The sequence below is a fragment of the Dysidea avara genome, chromosome 6 (assembly GCF_963678975.1).
Source record: "Dysidea avara chromosome 6, odDysAvar1.4, whole genome shotgun sequence".
In the NCBI taxonomy this organism is placed as follows: domain Eukaryota; kingdom Metazoa; phylum Porifera; class Demospongiae; order Dictyoceratida; family Dysideidae; genus Dysidea; species Dysidea avara.
This window is the reverse complement of record NC_089277.1, coordinates 3,902,555-3,930,416: the sequence shown is the minus strand read 5'-3', so window position 1 is coordinate 3,930,416 and position 27,862 is coordinate 3,902,555. Positions and strand designations below refer to the sequence as shown.

The 27,862-nt window shown below is 37.8% G+C and overlaps 2 protein-coding genes across 16 annotated transcripts; both read left to right on the top strand.

Moving 5' to 3' along the window:
• The first annotated feature begins 709 nt into the window (after positions 1-709).
• Positions 710-8,463, top strand: LOC136257302 (uncharacterized). Of its 6 annotated transcripts, XM_066050417.1 has the most exons (7): positions 710-1,247; positions 4,604-4,711; positions 4,760-4,910; positions 5,406-5,693; positions 5,746-5,817; positions 7,395-7,487; positions 8,138-8,463. In XM_066050417.1, the coding sequence occupies exons 1-7, from the start codon at positions 1,234-1,236 to the stop codon at positions 8,300-8,302; spliced, it is 891 nt and encodes a 296-aa protein (XP_065906489.1). In that variant the 5' UTR covers positions 710-1,233; the 3' UTR covers positions 8,303-8,463. The 6 variants fall into 6 exon arrangements, with proteins under 6 accessions (XP_065906489.1, XP_065906486.1, XP_065906485.1 ...); XM_066050414.1 differs by having other exon boundaries at positions 714-1,247; positions 3,426-4,910; XM_066050413.1 differs by having other exon boundaries at positions 714-1,247; positions 3,381-4,910.
• A 2,051-nt stretch (positions 8,464-10,514) lies between these two features.
• Positions 10,515-27,274, top strand: LOC136258874 (uncharacterized). Of its 10 annotated transcripts, XM_066052241.1 has the most exons (9): positions 10,515-10,758; positions 15,239-15,282; positions 15,331-15,392; positions 18,655-18,724; positions 20,389-20,533; positions 21,740-21,798; positions 23,428-23,643; positions 24,086-24,149; positions 27,014-27,274. In XM_066052241.1, the coding sequence occupies exons 5-9, from the start codon at positions 20,521-20,523 to the stop codon at positions 27,082-27,084; spliced, it is 423 nt and encodes a 140-aa protein (XP_065908313.1). In that variant the 5' UTR covers positions 10,515-10,758; positions 15,239-15,282; positions 15,331-15,392; positions 18,655-18,724; positions 20,389-20,520; the 3' UTR covers positions 27,085-27,274. The 10 variants fall into 10 exon arrangements, with proteins under 10 accessions (XP_065908313.1, XP_065908312.1, XP_065908314.1 ...); XM_066052240.1 differs by having other exon boundaries at positions 15,239-15,392; XM_066052242.1 differs by lacking the exons at positions 15,239-15,282; positions 15,331-15,392.
• The last annotated feature ends 588 nt before the right edge of the window (positions 27,275-27,862 follow it).

Below are 27,862 nucleotides of genomic sequence, written 5' to 3'. Positions count from 1 at the left end.
GTTGCTTGAATCTATTTGAATGTCCTCGGGTGGGTAAATTATTCTTGATAAGTGAGTTCCCTGTATCAATTTCAACAAGATTATTAACAATTTTGTAGATCATTATCAGTCTCAGGTTTTCCCTTCTAACTTGAAGTGTTGTCCAGTGCATCCTATTTAACACGTTAGTGACACTAGAGTACATTGAGTAATCATTACATACAAATCTTGCTGCTTTCCTTTGTACTCTTTCTAGTTTATCAATATTAGTCCTAGTATAGGGTGACCAAACTACACAAGCATACTCTAATATGGGTCGCACTAAGGAAAGATAACATCTTTCCCTTACATTTGTTGGACATTGTCTTAAATTACGCTGCAAAAATGCTCAGACATTATTTGCTTTGTTGCATACAAAATTAACGGGGGAGTTCCAAGAAGGTGTTTCGTCAATATGAACTCCCAAATACTTTGCTTGTGAAACTTGCTGAATCTTATTATTGTTTATGAGATATTGTGTAGCAAAGGGTGAAGATTTATTAGTTACTTGCATTTTACGGGATTAAACTTTCATCATCCAGCATTCAGCCCATTGCTGTAGCATGTTGATATCCTCTTGTAGGATTTTACTGTCCTCTGGAGATTGAATCTCTCTGTACAGAAGAGCATCATCTGCGTACAACTTTAAAGTGGACTTATTTTTATCAGGCGTGTCATTCACATAACAAATAAATAAGAAAGGACCCAATACTGAACCTTGGGAAACTCCTAAGATAACCTGGGCTGTGCTGCTTAGCTGACCATTTACTGTAACCTGCTGAGATCTGTTGATAAGGAAGGACTTGATCCATCACAGTAATTGCCCATTAATACCATATGAACTTAGTTTGTGAACCAATCTAGTGTGTGGTACAGTGTCAAATGCCTTAGCAAGATCCAAGAGTATTACATCAACCTGAGTGAAAAGTACACAAAAGAAAAGTAGTATGGTCTGGCTATGAGAGACTAGCTAGTCAGTGCATATGGAAGTCTGGTACGCTGGCGGAGAAACTGATTGGTTCTGAGTCAAAGTGTGGGAATATAACCTTTACGTGATGGGGCGGGCGCATCAATGCCGGAACTTACTATTTGATCAAAGGCGCAGATAAATTACCACACCCCCTAAACGCCTACTAAACGGACCTGGCTGACTAAAAAGTGGAAAGAACGTGTGAGAAATGCAGTTCCATTCAGAAAGTAGAGTGAACGTGTAAAATGATGGCTGCACGGTAAGTCTTTAGTGTCTGTGCATCATGTGACAGTGTTAACCATGAGATAGTGGTACATGATTACATGTTAAATCGCGCTAATTGAGAACGCTACGCTTTCCATCATCTACTTCATGTTTTTTACGTTAGCTATATTATCTATGTTATAGTAATAATATAGTATAAAAGGCTACAGCCGAGTAGTAAGGTTCTTTATCAATGTTTTTCAACATGCGGATTGCGCGGGTCAGGGTGAGTCTCGATGTGAGCCTCATCCTGTACTAAAAGTAGTTTTTTTTGTTTTGTTTTTATTACTACAAGTAGTCGGATTCAGTCCTGGCTTACGATTACTCAGTTAGCTATCAGAACTGCACCATGCACAGAAGCTTGGTTAAATTGATTAGGAGTGTACATATAAGGCCACTCCAACAAAATTCCTTCCCATTTCACTAAATGGGTCAAATTAGCAGACTTAGCTAGAGAGCACATTTCAATTTTTATGTAGCTAAGCTTTTCAGGACTATATAAAATGCATACTAATATGGATCACACATACCTTTCCATTGTAATTTACGCTCTTAATTGTACTTGAAACACTTAACCTTTATGGGTAGCTAGCTACTTCCACGTAAAAAACATCTAACACTTTATGAATTGTGAAGAAATTAACCTTAAACTACTTAGCTATATAGTATTACACAGTGCACACAAAAGTTGTGTGACATAATTCTAATACATTATCTCAGTCTTGAAATTAGCTAGTTGGTTTTATTTTTATTTTTTTTACATAATAATATTGAATTATGCTTATTCAATAGCAACTTTGTGTTGAACCTTGCTAGGTCAATCCAAGCATTCCTTATCTTAAAGAACCATTCTACATATTCATATTCAAATATTGATGCACACAGCTGTTTACACTTGAAAATATATCTGTGGTCTTTTCTTCAATGCCTATAGCTACATGTGTGGTGTCAGGGTTCAAATATTTATTGCAGCTGACCATAATCACATGTATTACTAAATAATTTCAAAACACATACATTGAATGTATTTGGCTATAAACGTTAAATTTTATTTATAGGTCTTGTTTATTTATAGGTCTTGTTTATTTATAGAAACAAGTTATCACAGCTGACAGCCCTAAAAACCACAGGCATGTGTTGTGGTGACCTGTCAATAGCCCATACTTTTCAGTATCAAATTAACTACAGGCTACTTGTTATTTTGAGTGTCAGGCTGTTATTTTGATTATAGATTTTGCTGATTATGATTGTTGGTGCATATACCATCAAGTTACTCCCACTTTTAGCAGTAGCTGTGATTATATAGTACCAGTAATACACACACTATTCATATACTTGCTGTAGTCCAGTATACTACAGTTATTCTGTGTAATGTATAATGCTCTGTTTTGTTAGTACAATCAGTGGGTCATTTGTTACCAGATTGAAATGGTAACATGACAATAAAAGAAGCCCACCATGTGACAATGGAGCCACCTGGATGTTATAGGGAAAATTCACAGTTTATTAGCAGCTGGTCATGGTCATGACTTATTACATTTATACTACATCCTAGTGTGTAGTGTGATAATATTGTGATAGTAGCTACATACTTAGAGAACAATGCTTCAGCTTGTTGGTAGAATGTGGTTTTCAGTTGAAGGATAAACACAATGTATGAGGTGGCCTACACTTATAAGGGTGGACTGATATTCATTAAACAGTACAGGTCATCAGAGTTTGGGCTTTCTTGTCCAAATATATCTAATTTATTTTTTAATTTATTAAGGCTTTGCAGCACAAGTGCTGAAGGCCTGAGGACACCTGGTCCTATACAGCCTGTTTAGAGTTGTTACATAAAGTCACACAATACCCAGCCTGTTTCCCTTCATGACAACTTATCAGGATTGGTTAGAAGACGTAATCGACCTTAAAATCCTTATGGAATTTGTTTGTATAACAGGGTTCACTGAACCCCATATAGCAGTAGGGTTGGACTGGAGTCTACAAGTAAAGTGAGTTACCTTTTCTATGCTATGGGCTTGATTTCTTCACTGTTCAATGTTGTTTAGGTCAGGCAGCTACCATATAATGTGTGTAATGGACCTATGTGCCTTTATCCTCCATTTCTTTCTTCACTACCTCATAGGTGTTTATTTGCAGCAAACACATTATACTGACTATCTTACCGTAGTGACTGGGTTGATTGCAGAAGTGGTTCTCCTGCTGTTCATTTGTCATGCTGAGTTACACAGTAAAACATGCTTGAATGATGAAGTAGTCATTTCACTTTGCATTATTTGGAGGGGAGTGCATTTATCAGCAAACTTGTTTCATGATATGCCCGGCACAATTCCTTTGATGTGGTGAAATAATTATGTTACAAAAAACATAAACAAAGACATACGTGCATACTATGGGGATTTTAAACATCTGGGTAAACTTGTAACAATGATGTGATGTAATTCAGATGTGCATCATTAATTTGCTTTTTTATGCCATGACTGGAGCAATATCAGCTTTAAACAAATCATTTAACACCATCAAGAGTTCATAATATAAAAATGGAGTTTTTATATTATGAACTCTTGACACCATAGCATTGTTTTTTTTATTAATAGCCATGGAAAAAATTCTTATCAACATTGTGATACTATTGGCATGCCACCATGAATGTGTAGTTTTAATAATTTTTATGTTGACTGGTGTACAGCATCTGAACTGCTACTAAGTGTTTGTGGGTAGCCTCACCCTCAATGCCCTTGGGTATCTGTCAGCTTGTTCTAACCATTACTTAATGAGGTCACCTAAAAATGCCGGATAGGTCTAGCCTTTGGTTATTTACTGTATTGGTCAAACAAATTCGAACTAAAAACAAAACTTTTGACTGCTAGCTTATACCATACAGAATGGGTGTCATCCACATTGCATATAGGAAGGATGGGACCTCTTTAAAAGTAATGTTGTTATGGCTTGATGCTAGCACTGTTGAGTACATTTTGTGCTTTCTCCTATTTTTGCATCAGAGATTTTCTAATGCACTAACAAAGTTTAATTTATTTGGCAAAGAGTTGGGAGGCTGGACACCTTGTTTATAGTGTCAATGAAGGAGGGTTGCTGCTCATAATGCAACCCATTTATCTGGGACTATTCTAAAACTACTTATTAAGTGACACTTGTGTACAACAAATACACATAACCAACATAAGTTCACAACATCTTAGCATCTTAATAACACTTGAATTTATTGTACTTTAATACAATGTGAATTGCCGGTATACAATTCACCCAGCAAATCCATTGCCTGTAGTAATATAGTGTTAGTATGCTTTACAGTGTAATGATCATATACATGTGTTTATATTTGTACAGTGACAAGAGAGGAGATGTTGAAACTCATTTAAAGAGAAATTCAGGACTAAATCAATATAAAACAACGAGCAGAAATTGTGTTAATAGTAAAGAGCATCAGAGTTCACAGTTAGACAATGTTGCTCCGTCAGTTACCAGTATTAGATTATCCCCCAGTAGAGAGAATTATCCACAAGGCTCTGTTGATAAGACTTCAGATGGTAGTGGAGCCTTAAATCCTCCCAGCCAGGCACCATATCCTTTGTCATCACATTTAGATGAAGACTCTGCAGACGACTTCTATTCTAGTACCAGATCAGAAACCAGGGTAAGAGCGACTACTTTTGAAGATGTTATCAGTGCAGAGTCTAGTGCTCACTGAGTACCAAAATTTTAGTTGTGGGACCTTCAAATGACCAGATGGCTTCTTACCTTTTTTTAGTTGTTGTTAGTTATAAGACACATTGATGGTTGTAACAATAATTATATTCACCTATGAAGCTCATGCAACATATGCATATTGTGCTTTTGTTTTAGGGCTGAAACAGATATCCGTATTGACCGGATAGTATTTCAACATCCAGATAATAATTTAATGTCATCAGGATAGTTGCTAAAAATTTAGAGCTTATGATTTCTTTGATTATTATACAGTGTCACTATCCGTAGGTTATCTGAGAAGATTTTGTTCCGGATAGTAAAGCTCAAGCTTTAGTTTGTTTATTGTTAAGACAACCTGTTGTTGCACCAAGAAGTTATGTTCCTTGAGTATATGTCACCAACAGTATTGAGTTTTATTGTAGTTGTTTATCACTCTCTGTAGCATGATGAGTTGTGTAAAGAAGTTGGCGATGATGATGATGATGATGATCTATGTTGCAATTTTGCAGTGTCAACATTAAGAGAAGAGCTGGCAACTAACCAGCCACCATCAGAGGGATGGAATAGGGAATCACCTCAAGGGTGCATTTTTCCCAATGATCTGACTGCTGCTGAACCATCAGATAATGCTACGGAATCATCGGGTGTTCTCAGTGCTATTGCTATTGAGAATGAGGACACCAGCCACCATCTTATGACTTATAATCTACCACAAAATAATTTGTACTCGGTGAGTGAGTACAAGTCTGTTTTGTACACTATTCATTACTACATATCCACAGCTTGATGGGTTGCTTCCTGCCGATGAATTGGAGAACACTACAGCATCAGTGTCCAGCTTGCCAAGTGGTGATGTGAGTTGTTGTAGTGCCATTGAACTTTACCCTTCTTATCTGAGACCACTCAGACTATGACATACATTGGGTGTGTTGCAGGTGTGGCTAACAATAACCATATATTCCTTGAATGAAAACTATTATATTGTGTGTGCACGTGCAGAATGGGGTCTGCATTGTGTAATTATTGATGTAATGCCTACTGTATCCAAAAGAGAAAATGAAACAACTATATACACAAGTTAATATACTGCATATGCATATGCATCTCGCTGATCAGTGTCTGCCAGTGCCATCTCCCTCAGCAAGCACCAGGGCTAACCACTCTTTACAGCTTTGCAGCTGCCAGAACAAACCTATATATATATATTTTACCTAGGACTATTCCAGACAAGAACAATTTAATCATGGACAGTTTAACTTTTAAAGATCTAACTTAAATATTCTTAAACCCACTCAGTTACTATACATAGCCAAGGTCTGCCGTGTAAATAAACCCAAGTTATGCTACATGACTGCGTGGTACGTATATGTAAATCAAAGTAAGTTTACGAGTGCCACTCCATGATCACACAGCAGGGATCAGTTGCAATCCTGTATGGGGGATGGGTGCCTGTCACCTGGAATGAAACATGTTCACATTACAGCCCATCACATGCACAGCACATGTGCAATGTACTTTGGCAGGAGATTATTTTCTGCCTAATTTTGTACTAAAAAGAAAATGGTAGTACCGTAGATCAAATTTAGGACACCTCTTTAATAGGCATGTTTCATTGATTAGGATACTGCTCCATGTCACTCAGACGAGATTCTCCGTACTGAAATAATCCACTCATAACTACATATGACCAGATGATGTATATATACACACACACACACCTTACTGCCTGTCCAATAGCTCCTCAAACCGCCACCCACCTAGCAGAGAACATTGAGTAACCTGTTTGTAAGACTGCTTATTAGGCCAATTAAGTAAACCTCCAGAGGCTGGACAAACCTCTATTGGACAACAGAACTGGGGTCATTAACTAGGGCTGGGAGCATATTTCAATTCTGGGATTAATCATGATTGTTTCTGAACATGATGACGTGATGTTGTGACATCACATACAATTAATGTGGATTAGTAAGTTGGCACATGTGTACTGTTGTGGAAGAACTTGGACTAGAAAACAAGCCTACGTTTCTAAAACAGTTTACTGTGTGAATAAATCTTACTAGTTAAAAAGCTTACCCGTTAGAAAGCATTAGATTTCTGAGATACCATTACTCATTACATTGTTTGTATTGACCTGTAACTGCCTGATAATTATCATAGTTGTGATATTTTACATCCTACAATTGTGAAAGTAGCAAAATTTCAAAATTGCTTGACCCTATCATTAACCTTGCTGTAATGGGAATGCTTGAGTACATGATGTTGGCTTGTCAATGGAAGGGAATCATGGGGTTGATGTCCATCACATGACCAGGTTCTGCCATCTGCCACACCACCAAAAAGTGGTGCGTTACTAGATCCACATTAAGAACATCAACAATACACATCACATGGTTGCACACACACGCACACACGTAGTTTTTGTTTCTTCTAGTTTGTGGAGGATTCGGGAATCAGAATCTCAATGGTTTCACCAGTCAGGGAGAGCTCGTGTGATGATGATACTGTTTGCTCACCAGCGACTGAAGTATGTTGTAATGTCATTGCATCATGTGCAATATTATTATAGCTTATAATACTGTATAGATACAAATTTTTGGAGGACACTGTCAAAATTTTCATCCTAAAAATTGTGTTTATCAAGATTACGTCTATGCTGAGTAAACAATGAATGATCCTCAATAATAAAATGGAAATCATGAAATTTGTTTGTCAATCCAAAAACTTCATTTATTTACAAGGACACTTCTTAGTCCCAGTATTGTAGACTATTGTATTCATTTGAACAAATGTCATTAAAAGCTGCATGGCAGGGGTAACATTACCAGGACATTTAATGAAATTTCATCACTGAGGCCACCATTGGGACCAAAAGATTTGACCTCAATGATGAAGTCATAAAGTACACTTGGGACCTGTTGGAGGTGGTCACTATAACGAGGTGGTCTTATTAAAGAGGTGGTTGCCAAGTGAGGCATCACTATATAAAAAATGAAATCTCAGGTCAGACCACACAACATTGTTTTGCCTGGGCAGGCAGAGAGTTTAGCTTAGTTGCAACTTTAATTTTGCCCTGGGAATTTCTTGGTTAGGCATAAACACCACAATAATGTCTAGTACTGTGATGATCGTGTGTATGCATGTTAATGATTTTAAGTATTTGTTTGATTTAATTAGGCCAGTCAACAAGACCTGTGTCGCATATGTGCCAGCAATCCTAGAGAGTGTGTCATCCTACCCTGTGGTCATGCTAGCATCTGCAGAACATGTGGTGATAAGATAGGACAGTGCTGTCCCTTCTGCAGGAAACCGATCACTGCTGTCCAACGAATCTACTTTTAGTCATCATTTACTCACTGATGACTAAACACCCAACTGTCACAATGATACTCCTAATATAATGAGTGTGACAAAACATTTTATAGTTTTGTTACTTGTGTACATTTTGTACATACATTTTGAGTGATTTCATTTTCCATTCATTTCTTTTCAATTCATTTTCATTTTTTGAAAACATTAAAATTAATGAATAATAATGATAACGTATATATCATGGGGTTTCATTGAATGGCTTGAGGGCACTTGAACCAAGAATTTATGAATTGATGTTGATCTTTAAGATCTGTGGCAAAAACAGTGGTAATGCTATGAAGCATTGCTGTGTGCATATGGCAAACTATACACATACATTCTGCACAAAACAATAAGGCCAAATTAATTTATCCCCTTCTGAAGATGCCGGTATCAGATAGTATCTTCCAGTGAATAAGTGGTACCTGCTTAAATACTCTAATAAAACATACAGCATTCACAATACTTTAATAGAACAGTCATTATTATCCCTCTAGGGTTCACTGTATCACTAGTTGATGTAACATTCAAAATGCATGTGTGTCTAGGGGTCACAATAGGCAAACTGTTGGTATAGCAGATATCTGGAAACTGTAATAGTCATTCCCTTGGGAAATAATTATTTTACTAACCACTAAGAAAGTCAAGAGTTTAACAATCCCAAAGCGGCCAGTGATTTGACACCCATGACATTGGCAAGTTTCTGTAAAAGGTTCATGATTCATGTTAGTCTCCACTGCATTTATACTTCAGTATGATTTATCATACCCCGTAAGGGTTGTTAACTGATTGCTATTCCATTAGGTGTGTGCTAAGATCTAGATGGGTTTTTCAGGCCTTCATCTAGGAAACGACTCACTGAGGAGAGACAAAATAAGAGAGGTGTAAGGATTCCTATGCCACTGTGTGCATAAGTAAGTACACAGCCCCAAAGGAAATTTATATTTTAGACTTCTGGTGCATTCTTATAACTGAGAAAGAATCTATTGTTCCTGATGCATTCTCAGGTACAGCTATCAGCTACTGTACCCACCAAAATGCATAGGTCAAGTATTTCATTCAATATTACAGATATTATTTTTATAATATGATTAGCTTAAAATTTAATGGGAGCAGAAAGGAGAGGGTACCCCGCCCCCTCTTAAATGAGGATATGTAAGGAGTTTTCTGAAAGCCTGCATAACAGGGAATATGACACTTAATGGTAAAACTTCAGAGCACAGACCAGGTTGTGACTGATCCACAGACAGCTTGCAGTCTAGGCAGGTGCCTGAAGAACCACACAGCATGGTATCCAAGATTTCCTCTGCATTCATCAAGGGGTGTCACTCCATTACGGCGTAATTTGTGACTGCAGTCAAAGTAAAAGGCCCGTTTACATGGACAACAATCAAGCTATTTTTCCAAGACAGTCAAAGCTGCATGAGTCAGTACTGAAATATAAAAATTTATGGGATCAGTTTAATAGTTAAGCCAAATTCTCAGCAAGTCAACAATCTTGACCATCCAATTGCAGGTTATAGTACAGTACCCATTGGAGTGGCACCACCTTGGTTCCACACTTATTATCAACTTCACCGGTTAGTTACTGAAGGGTATATACACAGAAGGCAAAGCCTGTACGAGGTGTTTACCACTAGCCTAGAAGAAAATCTTTGCATACCCAGCTTGGGGTGGGAAAAGCTTATCAACTTGAAGCCTTCACTAGACTGAGATTGTACCAGCATATCATAAGCTTCCAGTGAAGCTCAAAAATGAAGCCAGTAAACTACTGTCATGGAGAAGCTGGACACACATTCCACACTTTGTCTAGGGAACAGACATAACAATGGACCCCTTACTCAAAAGACTATGCTGTAGCTACCCTATCTTCAGTTAGTTACTTCCCCTACGGTCTGGTCACTATCTAGCTCTCGGCCAGGCAGAATGTATTGAGTGTTATCAAAATAGCTACTTCCCAATTAAGAACTATTATTGATTGGAACTCATTATCGACCTCATTATTTGAAATCACTAAATATTAATAACATTAAATTTTGTAGCTAACTAATCATTTGTAAATAGCTAATTGTATATATGTTCCCCTTGTAATCCCCCCTCTGTAATTTTCCCCCCTTGGGTATAATCAGTAAACACTGCCTGCCCATTAATAATAACAAAATTAGTGTTCAGTTTTGTCATTCCAACTAATGCTCATCATGTACGACAATCCGGTCACGTGAATTATGAGCGACCAAACCTCTGGGACCAAGCAGTGCCAAATGAGTTGCCTGCGAGGATGCTTGGCACTCGGAAGGTCGAAGAGTTGGGTACGTTCCCGCTTTTAGCACCACCAGGATTATATCTTGTGAGAGACGCAAAGAAGTCAGTCTAGGAGATAAAGGAGGTGGTGACACATTAGCTTGCACATTAGTCAACAAGTGGTTTCAACAGAAGAAAGGTGTCAGGTGCGTAAGTTAGATATTAATTTTTGTGATGAACATTGCTTTTGTAGTTTTCGTGTTGTGTCATGGATAATATAGTACAAGTAGGGATTCGCAACAGTGACGTCACTACGGACAATCCTCGTTACGGGTAGGGACTTTGAGTGGCGATATCTCACCAACTATACTTTATTTCTTCTTGAATTTACCTTGACAGTTTCCTATTCACTATTAGATTAAGTGAGTGTTATCAAATCACGGCGGTTTGCAGCCGAAACTTCTTCGCTATGGTTGCTCAGGAGTGGCACCAATCATTTTTGTGGCGCTATTACTAAAGGTTGTGACAAAATACGAAAAATTTTTAAGCAGCAACTAAGTCCCCAATGACATGATTTGTATGAAGGTTATATTTTGTGAAGTGAGGCTGATTCTGAGCCCGTAACCAAGACCCATCAAACCCGTAACAAGGATTGTCCGTACATAAAACTATTAGTTCCTACAGAAATGACATCACTGTTGTGAATCCCTATACTATATTATCTATGGTTGTGCATCCTTGGTATGTCACATAGGTACGCACTGTAGGGAGATCTGCGACCGCGGTCAAAGTAAGTCTTGACCGGCCGAAATTTCGCTTTGACCTGTGACTAAGAGCCTTTTTCAATCTTTGATCGGTGACCTAGCGACGATATTTCAGCGCTTTTTGATTGTGGGTTGGAAATTTTTACCCTTGACTGTTGACTTGGCACAAATTTGGTGGCCGTGACCTTTGACTTAGACTTTTACCGCGGTTGCAGATCTACCTACAGTGAGTGCCTGTATGTCACCCCCTTGTAATTTAACCCCAACTAAGAACCTTTTTCAATCTTTGATTGGTGACCTAGCGACGATATTTCAGTGCTTTTTGATTGTGGGTTGGAAATTTTTACCCTTGACTGTTGACTTGGCACAAATTTGGTGGCCGTGACCTTTGACTTAGACTTTTACCGTGGTTGCAGATCTACCTACAGTGAGTGTCTGTGTGTCACCCCCTTGTAATTTAACCCCCACACCTCCATTGCCCAGCTTCTCCCTTCCAACTTGACTGTACATTTAGTATAATTATTATTTTAGCTCACATGTGTAAGCTTTAGTAGTGGTACTGTAATCATGAACCACGATAGTGTGTTCATAATAGGGATCACCCATGTTTTTTTGTAAAAATCCTAATAGAACGCACACCTAAAAACCACCTTGAAAAGCATCCTTCAACTCAAAACAACCCTCTGGTGGTTCTTTGCAACGAGTATAGGTCCACTAGTAAGTATCAAGTGAAAAGGAAACAGTATGTGTATTTCAGACAACACTGAAATTTGCCAGTTTGTTATTATTATTCATAATATTATTCTTTCACAGGCATAGCGAAGTTTACAAGGAGAATCCTGGGATAAAAAGTAGTAAGGCTTGCTGAATGGATCATTGTGCGTGTCCATGACCTATTTTTGATTTCGTTTTTGGATGGAAACAGCCCAAACTGGGCCGTTTCTTCTTGCCCAAATTCCATTACGCTCAAGAAGCCATACAAGATCACGCTCAGAGTTAAGTTTTTGGTGTGCGCTACTTGTGGCTAATAGAATCCGTCTTTATTAAACTCAGTATAGGCCAGGAAGCTTAATCTGGGCTGATGACTTTGTTGAAAGGTGGTTTTTTCCACTCCGTGATTATTGTACGTGGGCGGGTTATCCAGATTAAATACTCTAATAGAACAGTCACTTAAATACTCTAATAATGCAGTCACGTGTATAACTACAATCCTTGCACTGAATTTGACAGCTATTAAAGGCACCAGTAATGTAAATTGTAGCTCATATTAGGAGACTCTCAGTCTGCATGCACTTTGCAATTTGATCAGTTTCATGTGTGTACTGAAATGTTGACAGTGTTACTATGCAGAATACAAAATTACACTATTCACAACAGTCTTTATTATCAATAAAAGAAATCTCATAATCCATTACTGGATTAATTAAAAAGTACACAAACTAGATGAATTAAAAATTGGAAATTTTAAAATGGGAATAGGGATCGCTGAAAAAGGCCACAAAACAAGAAGGGATCGCTGGGGTGGTAATGTAAACCACAAATCCCTATTTTGATTCTCTGTCAGTGGTAATGTAAACCACAAATCCCTACTCACTTCAAAATGACAGAGCATGTAACTAAAGATTTATGACAGAGTCAAAATAGGGATTTGTGGTTTACATTACCACCCCAGCGATCCCTTCTTGTTTTGTGGCTTTTTTCAGCGATCCCTATTCCCATTTTAAAATTTCCAAATTTTAATTCATCTAGTTGTAATATGTTGTCACACCATTAGCTGTACTAACCACACATGTATAACAATTGATGACCACACCTCCATTGGAAGTTATCATAGTTAATATAGTACAAGGAGAGATTTGCAACAGTGATGTTATTTCCATAGGAACTCATAGTTTTATGTACAGACGATCCTCGTTACGGGTTTGATTGGTCTTGGTTATGGGCTCAGAATCAGCCTCGCTTCACAAAATATAACCTTCATACAAATCTTCAGTCATTGGGGACTTAGTTGATGCTTAAAATATTCTCGTAAGTTGTCACAAACCTTAGTAATAGCACCACTATAAATATTGGTGCCATGTCTGAACAACCATAGCAAAGAAGTTCTGGCTGCAAACTGTCATGATTTGACACTCACTTAATCTAATACTGAATAGGTAAATTCAAAAAGAAACGGTGTAGTTGGTGAGATATCGACACTCAAAGTTCCTACCTGTAACGAGGATTGTCCATAGTGATGTCACCGTTGCAAAGTACTATATTATCTTTGGAGTTATGCACCTATCGATGTAATCCCCGACTACCACAGATATGGGCTGAGGTGGGGATTTGCATCACTGAAGATTACAATTCCCCATCTACTTGGGAAGTACTGCCCCGACCAAGCTCGACTAGCAAACCCCCGGCTAGGAGGGGATTTGTATGGTCGCATGGCGTTGGTCTAATGATGAGTTGGTGCAAGTGGCTTCTAGTATATATGAGTAGCTAGCACCCAAGACACTCCTTCCTAAACTGAAAGAATACACTTTTGCTACCTGAGTGAATTTCTTTAGTGAAAACAAATCCCCACTATATCGATGAAATTTAGCAATCAATTCCCCCTCAGCCCGTAACTGAGTTAAGCGTTCCCTAGTAATTGCGTACACAAAGAAAGATCTTGGTCACAAAATGAAATGCCTTCACAGTGACCACAGAAATGGAAGTTACATTTAATTAAAACAGTGTTTGATTACATTGCAAATGTTTTACTATCATAACAACAATGTGATGTGATAAATAGTGCTTGCTCCCACCTACTTTTGCATCTGGTGCATGCAATAGTAACACCATTACATGTTGGGTTTGTGTCACCACTACCAGTTGGCTGTAACTATTGGTCACACTTAGAAAAATGGACACACTGCACATTACAACTGATAACAACTTTCACAGATGTTTCTCATAGTATAAAGACCAATAATAATAACCAGAGTGGGGGATAGCTAAAAGTATAATTAAACCGAGTGTGAAAATTTAGCCCCAGGACAGCACTTAACAAAGTCTGATGAAGTTTTTTTTTTTGCTCAGGAATATACCCACTCTGTTGTGTATGCATAACAATAATGTAGTCCAGGTATATGACACTGTTGTTGTTCACTAATCTGAACAGATGGTGGGAAGCCAACCTATTCCCACACTTGACCTAGAATTGAAATATTACATACCACACAACCTTATGTACCGTGCATCATATGACACTATTATGTACTGTGCATCATATGACACTACTATGTATTCACATGGGAGCTTATTTTCTTGCTAATTCACTGCATTCGAAAGCAGAAAATACCCTTTGTTTAATTTCTGAGAATTCTGTGGAATTCTAGAGTGAAAGATTTCAAGATTTTACAAATCGACTGCTAAGACTTACATATTTGTATGCTGTAAATAACTGGGAGACAGGAAGTTGAAATCCTTGTGGTAGGTACCAGGTTCACTGCCTGGGTGATGATTGCTACTGTTCTTTTAATGTTGTGGTGTCCTTATGTAAGGAACTTTACTACTATTGCTTTAGCCTAACCAGCTGGTCTGGGGAATATGCCATATATGCTATTTATGGATTATGTATTGAGACTTGTAATTGTGACCTAGTTGTAGCTGTCTCTCTCTGGATGTTTATTTTAATCACTTTATCACTGTTGATGGTAGCAAAAGATAAAAATTCCTTGATGGCTGATGCTGAATAATGTAGCTAGCATGTTAAACTCCAAGATTGTCCAATCCAAAAAAAACTTACAAATACAAGTTCAAGCAGTGTATATGAAGTGTTCTATTTTTTTCTCATTGTAAAGTACAGTAAACTTGATTGAAATTCCAGGATGTCATGTTTGTATGTATGTTGTCATACATTTCTAGTAAAATCATTAATGGTTGTGTTCCACAGAAATATGTCAAGTTGTCATGAGAATGCTCATCCGCCTTCCATCCGTCAGTTTTCATCCCTTGGTGTAGCACAATATATACTGTATCTCACAGGATAGTGCTTTGTCCAAACTAAAACCACCCTGAACTCTGCTCACAAACCTAAGTACAATGTGGTGAGTGAGTCTGTACATAATAGTTTAATAAGTGATACAGTGGAATCCCTCTAAGATGGGCACCATTTGGGAAATGAAATGTGCCCTTTAATATGGAGGTGTCCTTATTTAAGTGGTTTTCTAAAATTTTATAATTGATGCATGAGACTAGACCAAGTGGTGGATTAAGTTGGGTTATGGTACCAGGTGGGGTAGTTACTTCAGAAAAGTAACTAGTTACTAGTTAACTTTTATCCATGGGACTTAGTTGCAGTTATTTCTTATAATGTAACTAAGTACTTTAGTTACTAGTTACTTTTGTAGTGTAAATTATAACTTGTTTTTAGCTTTTGTAACATGAATTTTGCTCAGAAATGCATCAACATACATATGTGCACTTAAAATTACAATTCTGTGGCTATTTCAAGTCAATTTTACATCTGTTACTCAAGCTGAATCATAGAAAACAGTACACAGAATCTGTATACTTAAGGTGGCTGTAGCAAATATGGCACAAAAATTGAAGGGTTCTTGCTTTTAAAGCATAATTATTTATAGTTACAAGTTACTAGTTACAAAGCATGTAACTAGTTATAATACTAGTTACTGTAAAAGTAACTAGTTACCCCAACTCTGCATGTGAACCAGTTATTGTCAGCAACAGAAGTGATGCAGAGGAGGTCTCACACGTACTAAGCGCTGTAAAAAGAATTCGCATTCTTCAAATGGCAAATTTGCAGAAAATCAATCCGTAGGCAAGATTTGGTGAACTGCAAAACTACTTAGACACTTGTGCAGTTGGTTTTCACTGGTTTTGTCTTCCCAACTTGCTGCTTGGCTTGATTTCGCACGGTTAGTTATTCATCGCGTGACGGTTCCTCCAATAGGCTGTGTATATCGAAACTTAACCACTGGAGTTGAATGGGATTGATCGCACCGTTAAATTAAGCATAAGAAAAGAGTTCAATCGGTGCATAGTTTTCGTTGACAACCCCACAAAATAGCTTCCCTGTACAAAACATGCGATCACATGTGCGTGTTGGATCCTCTGGAAGTGATGTTATTGAGCATGGGTTACCTATGGTGTGTGGCCACTACTACACTACCCAGACAATTAAGCACCACAAAAATGTTATACATGCTCTCATATTTGATTACAGTTATCAAGATGGTTGGCTATTACAGATTATTTAGTTTATCCTGTAGTGCAGTTCATGAGATACTATCTGGGTAAGAACATTAACAGCAGTACTTGTATATGCGGGCTTCTTGTAACTTCAGCGCTTTGTCTCGCACTTTGTAGAATAGGCAATAGTTACAGAGACAGTGCAAATTATGTAGTGATTGATTGTGGCAATGAACCTTTGTTGCTTGTGTTGTACTGTAGTGCTTGCCATGTCTGGGAATTGTGCAGTGTCTGGTTTACAGAATAGAGAGGTGTCCGCTATGGAGGGGGCGTTAATACACACAGTATTGGAAGTTCAATTTGGGACTTTATTAATTGTCCATTATAAAGAGGCTGTCCACCATTCAGGGGTGTCCATTAAAAGGGGTTCCACTGTATTGTCTTAAAGTGTTACCCATCCTATGTCCCTGTCCAGCTTGGCCCCAACCCCTTGGAGAAATCCTATAGATCCGCCCCTGGGTACATACCCAATAGTGATATATTTGAAAAGCTTGAATAGTATGCTTAAATTGCTACTACACAACCCCATCATATTCTTGCTAATAATACATGAGGCAGCCGCCTTTCTATGTTTTCCTTAGTCTCACTACCATATCTATTGAGTTAGCAAGCTGTCCACAGGGCTGTATTGCAGGCACTTCTCAGGAAGGAGCTAGGCTGGTTCTTCGGGATCTTCTCAGGGCTGACTAGCTAACTGAAGTGACTACTGTTCGATTCAAAACTGGTGAAAACATGCAGTGTCAATTTATACTTACACAGGCTATATTGTTTGTACAGGTTATATTGATAGTAGGACACTCTCCCCCACTACTATATTAGCTTCAAGCATGCTGTGGTCAGCAATGCGTATGGCTTCTGGTATACATGTGCACACAACAATATTGGTGCTCTGGCATGAAGCTATTCTGTGGTTAAAATATTATATAGGTAATTCACCCAGCAAGTATCCAACTAATCTTTAATATCTCTTACACTACTCTCTTCCTTGTTTCAGATAACATGGTCACATTTAGAAAGATAGTTTAGCAAACCTCAGGTGAAATAAACTTGTGCATGCGTATATTTCCTCCCCGCAGAAGTGATTACATAACTACTGTGACATCAGGTGTTATCACAACAACAAAAAATGACAAATGTACATGTCTCGTGTCTATTGGGTAGATTATAACTCACATACTGAGTACAGTACACTGGTCGTGGCTTAGTTGTATTACCACAACAGTGGGTCTTTGATGTTGTACGGAACAAGTAGAATTTTTGCAAACAGGTGGGTAAATCAGTAAATGTGTGTCAAAACACGTGTAGCAACTGCATGACGAGTGACCAATTCCCGGATCCCTCATGTCAGATGCTAGCCTCGCCATCCAGACTGTATTGGTTGTTCTTTTGTTGTTTTCAGAGTTGAGAAAAACAGTGTTATCTACTGCGATGATGACACCTGAAAAAGAATGCGTAAAACGTAAATATATAAAGCCAGATACCCTACACTGACCCGGATACACAGACAACCAGAACCTCAATATATATAGCTAGGTAAGAGTCAGATCATAATACTGACATGGATAATATCTTCTCCGGACCTCACAACTATCACCTCACACATCACATAGTTACTGGTGTAGTGTGATAATAGTTAGTCTTGTAGATCTTTTTTATTGTGTTGGGGGGGGGGGAATGACCTGATAAAGAGATCATTGACTGTTCACGTGAGATTGGGTACCATGAAGGTTAAGACTCAAATCTTCTGAAAGTTATATTATCAGTATGGTAACGTCTGCCTTTTCATCCCTGACATTTGTATGTATAATCTTTAATTGATACCTGTAAGCCCCCATAGCCAGGATTTTTTGTAAAGGTGGTTTCAAGTAATAGAACAGAGTTACTGATGCAGGGTCAATGCTGCGAGTTCAAAAGTCTACAGTAGTACTTGCACTATTTGCTTCAGCTCTATTTTAAAAGAGGTTTCCTGAAATCCTCTCCTGGCCACCTGGTTTTCATGTAAAGTAAAACTTAACCGTTATTTGGAAATAAACTTCAGAAACCTCTTTGTATGTCTAACTGTGCATAGTGTTAATAGTTGTCATTGTTTTATTACAGTGCAAGAAGACATCATGGAGGAGTAATGGAGGAGAATACTAGGACCACAGATGAGATGGGCTATCAAATAGTAAGTTTCTATGTGAGTAATTTGTGGTAATAACATTTGCTATATATAGCTAGCTTGAAATTCTCTAAGAATTAAATTTTGTTTTACTGAGCTCATGAACATTTCTATAGTTAAGAACTTCAGTGCTTTCATTTTGTGACCTAATCCTCTAGAACATTTTCACAAACACTTTACCCAAGCCTTGAAGTTTGTCATTCACATATACACTGTATAATAGTGTGTAATTGTTTAGTGGAGCCAAGAGTTCATAATATAATTTGTACGGGACCCCACCATACAAATATTATGAACTCTTGCCAATATATAATCTGTTTATGTACATAACTGTTGCTACTGTATAAATATCATAGTGATATCAGTCCTCCTGCTGTTCTGTACCAGTACCGATATTGGTAAAAATTACTATATCGGTGGCCAATATTTAGCCGATCCGATTATCGGTACACTTCTAATTAAAATTCCACTCCTTCACTTGGCACACGTATATATTGGTATTATATGTTGGTCTGTCATATCACCTTTTAAATGAAAGCTTGCGAGTTATTTCAAATGAGCTGTGAGTGTAATGTGTGCATGTGTGTGTGTGTGTGTGTGTGTGTGTGTGTTTCGTTGAGCAAGAAACTTTACTTATCGAGTTGTTAAAATGGGGACCTTCAGCTTAGGGTACCCACACCTTCACCTGTGAGACATGGTACAGCCTTACTAGTCCTGCCCCAGGAGGATTTGTCTGTACTGACTCCAAGCACCTGCTGCACACAGGTGACCCAGTGTTATATATGAGGTATTAGAGCAGCCAAGACAGCACTTCTATTCTGGTCATAAATCCTTACAGCTACAATAAAGGTGTAAATCCTTACACTGTCGAGCAGGATTCCTTACATTATTACACAGACTAACAAAGTAACTTAAGTAAGGAATGCACACTTAGTTAGCAGGGATGAAATTGGTAGTGTGTTCCTTTCCCCTGCTGAATACTGTACTTCTTCATTTTTTACTTTCATTTGATAGAGGATTTTGACTAATATTTGTTTTTGGAAGTCTTCACTCTAGAATCTAGTGTGCAGGGCGCATACCAGGCCACCTAAAAAGGGGGTGGGGATAACTGGAACCATCTTTCCTGTTTGGGGTCCACTTTCATTCTCTAACTCTTTACCCTGGTGGCCCTGCCAGTGTGGTTTTGTGGGATTAGGTGGGAGTTGACTAGACAAATTTATCAGTTCTAGCACACTGGCAAGGCCACCAGATGGTCGGTATAAACAGTGGACCCGGGGTCCCAGGACGCTGGGACCCAACTGTTTGTGAAATTTATGTACTTCCCGATCTTTATGAATTCTGTACTTGTACCGGATTCCTCTGCAACCCACAGCAGTTAGTCTCCCAAAGCCAATCCACCTTTTCTCTGTCATTAGAAATTATAAGTGCCAGTCTGAAAAGGGATCTGCAACTAACTGCATTAGGCCACTTGTGCTGCACAATGACCACACTAGTCTAATAAGTTGCCTAGCTACTAAAGTTGAGAGACTTTGTGTAAGCAAGTATTCCAGGGAAATAGCTTTAGTGAAGATGTTAACCAGTAACTTGACAAATAGACTTTGCCCTTGCTTCATGTGTCATGTGGCATACGAAGGTGAAGCCATTCCCTTGATTAATACCACTGTTTGCAGGAGGTGTCACAGTGAAGAATGGGTGACCTATGCTAAGCAGTCCAGTCCAGCTGGCCCTAGGCACTTGTTATTCAGGCCTTGTGCAAGGTACAGTGGCAGAGAAAGAGTGGTCTGACTGCAAGACTATCTACCATGACTTGCAAAGGTACAATATCTAGTACAAGTATATAGTCATGTATAAACATTGCTAAGTATGTCTATGAAAAGTCCGGTCCTCAGTCCCCAGGTACACTGTTTATACCTACCTGCCAACAGGGGACAAGGGGTAGAAAATATTAAAAGTGGGGCCCTTAGGCCCTTACACTACACCAAATGTATTTTTACTGGGGCCCAAAACAGGCCAGAGTAGGGGAAATTCCCCTCCCCTTCTATTCTAAGTTGGTAATGTATTAACAGCCAGTTGGCAATGAGCCACGGTATATGGCTTCTGTAAGTGACCAGTTGCCATTGGCAATGAGTTACCGTCTGACCAGTTGCCATTGGCAATGAGTTACCGTCTGTATGGCTTCTGTAAGTGACCAGTATGGTTTCACTGTGTTGAAGTTGTGGTTTTTCAAAGTTTCAACACAGTGAAACCATACTGGTTGGCTATAAAATGACCAGCCCATTAGTCACAAGTATTTCAACAGAAACACTGTGTTCAGAGTGTAGCTATTGATTTTGCTGGTGTTGGCTGGTTGGAACTTGCTTGATACAAAAGGTATGTATATATATGTTACAAATGTGTTAAGGTGGTAACAATAGACCTCACTTTTTAGAGGGATACATATAGCATTTTTGCCTATTTTATGATCACAGAAACAGAATATGTTCAATTAACAATGTAGTCATGTTGTTTACCAGTTTCCTAGGCTTGTTATATATCATAGCTGGTACTGAACTGTGCCTTAAACCTAGCTATTGCAATATTGCATCACCATAGCTCAAAGTGTGGTTCTAGTTTAGTGAGACTTATTGTTGCACCAACTGTGACCTCCTTGTGTAAGACAGTGTATATGATAGTGTAGTACTGTATATTGTAACTGGAAAAGGTTTTGCAGATTGTCAACAAACTGTGAAACTTTCATCATGAGCAAAAACAAATCACTGGATACATAGCTTAAAATTATGATGAAACACATGATAACTTACTTACCACATCTACAATTAATACACAGTTTGTTATACCAAATTGTTTAAGGTGGAAAAGTTTCACCACCAAAATTTGGCAGAAAACCTTTGTGGTTTATAGATCCACGAGCATTTACTATGTTTGGCCAGTTTCTTGAAACCCAGTAGGCCTATGAGGTAAACATGATTTTTTTTTTTGAATGTGTGAGTAGTTATTTTATTGTCTGTGTTTTTTTTAAAGCTATTAACATGGAGAACAGTGGTAGGGCCGAAGAGGAGAGTGAAACAAACATTGAAAATGTGAGGACTAGTTGTAGTAATTATTATATTGTTTACCAATAGTAGCTCAAATGTATTTGTAATCTTGGGAACTAGCTCAAATACATTGTAACCTAGTTGGACCAGTTCAAATGTGTAATAATTACAAACATACAAATTCCCAAGGCTACAATACATTTGAGCTACCATAACAGGAAAAGTTTCACAGGGCAAAAGTTTGTGGGTAAGGCTTAGACCAAGACAATTCGTGGTAAAACTTTTGCGGTATAGCTTAAAATTGTTAACAAATAGTAAATTATTTCAAGGGAAACTTTCACGATTTGCTTTGAAACTGTGAAACTTTCACGATTTGCTTTGAAACTGTGAAACTTTTTCCCAATCCTGCTTACAGTAGTTCTCAAGGTTATAATACATTTGAATACACTTTATCTGATTTCAACTGCAAATAGGCAAACATTAGGAAATGGTTGTTGTAACCTCCATGTCCAGTTACAGACACTGGCTGTACAGACAATGTGTACAGACACTAGCTGACAGCCAGCCAAAACCATTGCACATTTTGTAGACAAGTCTGGCTTACTAAGGCTTCACATTAACTACTATATTAATTGCATTGGATGTCATTAGTAACACTTTGTTAACAAAAAGCACACAAATCTGTCTTCCTAAGGCTTCACTGCAACTGTATTACCATATAAGTAGGAAGCCGTTACTAACACTTCACACATTTTGTGACCCAAGGCATACAAATCTGGCTTGCTAAGGCTTCACATGAGAGGCTTCACGTGAGAGATTTACATCATGTAAACAAACCACTATCAGGGTTTCCAAATGAAGTAGTTAACATGCTAGAAAAAATATAAAACAAATGGAATTGAAGAATGCAAAAACATGTAGCAGTGGTATTTATACCCTGTTTCAAGAATTGTTGAAATCAAATATTGTGAAATATTGTACAAATTGAGAAGTATCATCCAGGAGATGAGGAACATTTGTCCCTGTTAAATTGCTATAATTGAACAATCTCTTTGAATGTGTACTGTATTCACTAGAAATGAACCAATAATCAGATTAGTTGCCAAATGGCAGTTTCTACCATATCAATAAAAAGTATGGACGTTTTGAAAAAGGCACATGCACAGTGAGAGAACTCATAACAGAAAAAGAAAACATCGAAGTCTTGAAAAAAATATTGCGAATACAAAAACACTAAAAAGTGTTAGTGTTTGGTACCTGCCCATGGTGCAGGACTTTGAAGAAACTCAGAGAATCCTGTGATTTAATGTATTGTGTATGTCAAACTCCAAAGCCTTCATGATGTCTTGATGATACATGTGGAATGGCGGTGTAATAAGTGTTTGCTTGTTAAAAATAATCATTGCAGCTCTCGTTGTACATGTAAATCATTTTTCTGAGTTCAGTATTTTGTATGAATAAACCAACAACATATAGTGGAGAGTTGAATATCCAAACTTCATCCAAATATCAAATTGACTGTTCTATTAGAGTGTTTTGTCAACAGGTGTATGTTCTATTAGAGTAATTAACTGTGTACAGTGTATTAATGAATAATTGATTTATGAGTATAAAATTTGACTGGCATGTTTAGTTTAGAGGTATACAGTGGTTGTTTTATTTCTACCACTACAGCCTACAACAACAAATCTCTGTGTGCAAACAACAAGTGGTGTGATTTCCACTGATGATGTACCACCAGAAGGATGGGATGGGAGAGCTCCTCAAGGATGTATCGTCCCTCTTGACTTTTGCTCTCCTTTACCTCCACCACAGCTGAAGAACTATCATAGTCTTCCTGTTGTCAGTAACTACCCGGAACCTGTTGCTGCTAGCAACAAGGAGACTGAGGTGAGATACAGGCCTTCATCTTGTAGGTCCCTGGTGGGGTAGTTAGTATACACAACTTTGTGATGTGTGAGAAGTACAGTATACAGGTAATACAGTGGATTTTGAGCTTTTATATTTTGTGGAATACTTTCACAAGTGAGCACAATCCACTGAACTGTACTGTAGTATAGTTTGAATACAACGGTATCCTGGGCTATGTGGCTCCTTATTGGGTACTTGCCTAGAGTATACGTTGTGTAGGGATCAAGTCACCTCCTAGTCTGAGATATTTTCAGCATTCAACAGGCACAATAGAGTTGTGATGTCATCATCCTACAACATGTGGTCCCCAGTGGGATATATATAGTGACTAATAAACACTAAACTAATACATTAGTGAACATGATACACTTTATGTCACTAACTGACATGTAATACATTGTTGTTTTATTTCTATCTTTAGTATTTTGAACTTGTGGAGAACTACAGTGTGGAGCCTGTGTCAGTTAGCCTTTCTGATAGTAATGTGAGTTGTACATACAACTTAGTAGGGCTGAAATGATCATGGTTTTTAGTATTCGAGTACTCTCTAGTAACTATAGAGTACTTATACATGCAGTCATACCCATTTGACATGTTTTGTACCAACTTTACACAGCTTACATAATAGCAATGATACACACACTGTACTAATGTTAGTGTCCCTGACAAAAAAAAAATTATGTCAACCAAACTCTACAGTATTCATAGTGTCACTCCCTGCATCATGTGAGCTGGGTCACATGATCTTAAGAAGTACTCAAGTACCAATTTTACTATATATCCCAATACCAAATTCCTTAACGAGTACTTGTCGAGTACTAGTATTTGTTTCAGCTCTACAATTTAGTTAGAAGAACAGAGGTTTATCATGAGCCACGATTGTGGGTTCATAATAGGGATCACCCATGTTTTTGCAAAAATACTAGAATGCACGCCTAAAAACCACATCGTCCAACTCAAAACTATCCTCTGGTGGTTATTTGCAATGAGTATTGGTCCACTAGTAAGTATCGAGTGAAAAAGAAACAGTATGTGTATCTGGGACAACTGAATTTGCCATTTTGTTCATCTTCATATTATTATTCTTCATATATTAATTTTTGTTTCACTTACGTACAACAAAAGTTATCCACTTTTTGAGCTAAAATCTACATGGCCATGCTTACTGAGTCCTTCCATGTGTCCATGAGTAAGCCAGTATTCCAGATCACCAATCACCCTAAACCTTGAAAATATTCAAAGTTCTCTTCACTATTACACTATTGGCAGCAACTCCATATACCAAAGAAGCTGTATAACACCAAAATTGCAAGATTCCATTGTATGAGCTTCTTTGGGCTTTGTTGTAGCTTCAGTCAAGGTTGAAGCAACACTTCTTAGACTTAGAAGATTGCACGTAGCGTCTCTACATGGTGAATGCATCTCAAGATTTTATTTTGATTTGTTTATTTTTTGCAATTTACAAATCTCCAGCTTGATAAAATTATATCAGCCATTTCTCGGCTATTCAGAAATAAGCTAATGTGATGACCTTGAGCTACACTTTTACAGACAGCATACAGCATCCACATTAGCAGTGCTGTATGATGCAACACTACCACATGTAAAGCCATATATCCCTTGGAACCAAGACATGTAAAAAGTTTGGATAATCAAAGCCAACCAAGCTTCTGTCAAACAAAAATACTAACTTGTGTGGAAACAGTACGAGTGCCTACATGAATACCTAGATAAACACACGCATACCAGAAAGCAACTAAAGGATTCCTATAGCATTTCCTGCTATTAAAGGACAAAGAAGGTGATTGAATTACACAGATTGATATGGGTGTTGGGAGAGATGGCGGTTCGCTATGTTAACATTTTACATACTGCAGCAAAGGGCAAGGTGAGGCATACATACTTAATTACAAGACAAATGCATGTGGTTTTGTGTACTAAAACTTAAGTCTGGTTTCGTATGGTGGACTTTATCGGATCACCACATCACGCTAACTAGCCTTTTACCTTTATTATCCAATAGTTCCATGTCGTGAAATCCGCAAAAAATGCTCTTTTTAGTGATTACATATGAAGTGCTCACCAGTGTTGGGCAAGTTACTTTGTAAAAGTAACTAGTTACATATTACATATTACTTGCAACTGAACTATTTAGTTACAGTTACATATTACCCACAAAATAAAGTAACTGTAATAATATTACATATTATATTACTTTGTGTCCACAGCCTTAAGCTGTCACATGTGAAACTACCACCTTATCACGTGACATGATTGCGTTGTTGGACAATGTGCAAGTCTTGATATAAGTAAGAAGCTGATGAATAAGCTTCATTCAGTAGGCTTCATTACTTCGTTGTGGCTAGGCGTTACGCAGTGGATTACTAACGAGATCAGTAACTTCGTTACTAAAAAACAATATTACGTAATATTAGACTCGTTACAGTAACTATATTACTTAGGTAACGCATTACATTTGTAAGTAAAGTAGCTTGCGTTATATTACTTTGTTACCACAAAAGTAATAATATTACGTAACGCGTTACTTATACTCCCAACACTGGTGCTCACACTAAACATGGCCATTTTGTCAATTTTGATGCCATTATGGATAAGGTCCATTGTTTTCCTAAAAATATGTGTGTGCTTGTATGTATCAGTATGTTTTGTTTGTTTGTATATTTGCTTTGTCTTTCTGCACCCACATGAACAAAACTTTGTTCACTAAAAACAGCCTTTATGTGATAAACAATGGCCCTATAGAACCTGTATTAAACTTCTGGGCAAGTAAGCTATGGTTTAGGGTGGCTAATATGTCCCAGTATGGGTGAAACAAGTTCAAAATGAAGGCCTTACCCAAAGGGCTCTACGAATGTCAAACGGCCAAAAAAAACACAGCTGGCTTCCTAGGCTACCAGGTATAACGGATTCCTTCAAGTTAAAAAGGGGCGTGCCCATACATATGCGAACGAAAATGAAGAGCAGCTTTGAGGCTTTGCCTGAAGAATTTGCGTAAGAAAATGATTTATAGGCAACCTATAAAACAGTTAAGAAGATACTTCTGTGCATTATTAGTGGGTTAAAGTGTTTTGTTTGAGGTATGCCTCCTTAGCAGTGTTTAGCAATGTAATTACAGAATTACAAAATATTTCATCAATTACAAAATATAAATTACTTTATTAACTCCAGTTAGATATGTTTGCATGGTGCCTGGCTCAACTTGTTTCAAATAGAAAATTTTACAAAAATTTTCAGCAAAATATTATACAGCATATTATACAGTGTCCAGAATAATTTTATTTCAGGATACCTGGATAGTAAATCTTACTTTTTGTATTAACATGTTTTGACCTACAGGCTATAGTATCATCTCAACATGTAGATGTCACCATTGCTCACAGTGTATCACAATCACAATGAAGATCACCACCTTATCATACTGATTTGACATTCTCATCATCAACCATTGGGCACGTATCACTTCACAGTTTTTAATCATCAGTTTGTACATATTGACTCTTACACTACGATATGTTTCTTTTTGTTTTTATACTTTTACTGCTGTTGTACTTGTATTGTCTAGTTTTAATGCATTAATCATTATCCATTAGTCTGGGTGAGTGTGTGGGTATCGTAGGATGGACCACTTGAGCCGACGACATGGGAATAGTAAGAGTAACCACCACTTATCCACTGCATGTGTTGAAAACGTGTTATTCGGCCGTGTCAAATCTCCACTATAACCCCATATATTCCCGAGGGGGGGGAATACATTGATAGGTGCATTAGGAAGGTACAATAGCGACCTTTATACAGAGTTATCAAACACCTGAAGATCACAATCATTTACAACAAGACTTAAACTAGAATGGATTAAACAGTGGCAAATGATATTGAACCCTGACAAATGTGTTACTCTGAGCTGTACTTGATCTTTATCACCATCCTTGGTTCCTATTCCATCAATGATACACTCTTAGTCAGTGGAACAACAGAAATAATACCTATAGCTAGGTGTGCTATTGCGTAACTTCACGTGTTAGGAAGATACCTTAATCTATTTCATAGCTACTTTATATGCAGCTTTTTTATGGTTGTGCCAGGCAAACAATGGCTTGAAAAGTTGCCAATCTTATAATGGAAATGGACTGCCCGCTATTGGAGTGGCCCGAGTTTCCCTTTCCAAAAGGCTGGATAT

Bases quoted from the DNA above. Each gene is read 5' to 3' on its own strand.
- LOC136258874 (XM_066052238.1), top strand. From the start codon at position 21,682: ATGATTTTTTTTTTTGAATGTGTGAGTAGTTATTTTATTGTCTGTGTT. The intron at 21,799-23,427 runs GTGAGGACTAGT...CTACCACTACAG, and splicing joins GTGAAACAAACATTGAAAAT to CCTACAACAACAAATCTCTG. The intron at 23,644-24,085 runs GTGAGATACAGG...TTCTATCTTTAG, and splicing joins CTAGCAACAAGGAGACTGAG to TATTTTGAACTTGTGGAGAA.
- LOC136257302 (XM_066050414.1), top strand. From the start codon at position 4,557: ATGCTTTACAGTGTAATGATCATATACATGTGTTTATATTTGTACAGT. The intron at 5,818-7,394 runs GTGAGTTGTTGT...TGTTTCTTCTAG, and splicing joins CCAGCTTGCCAAGTGGTGAT to TTTGTGGAGGATTCGGGAAT. The intron at 7,488-8,137 runs GTATGTTGTAAT...TGATTTAATTAG, and splicing joins TTTGCTCACCAGCGACTGAA to GCCAGTCAACAAGACCTGTG.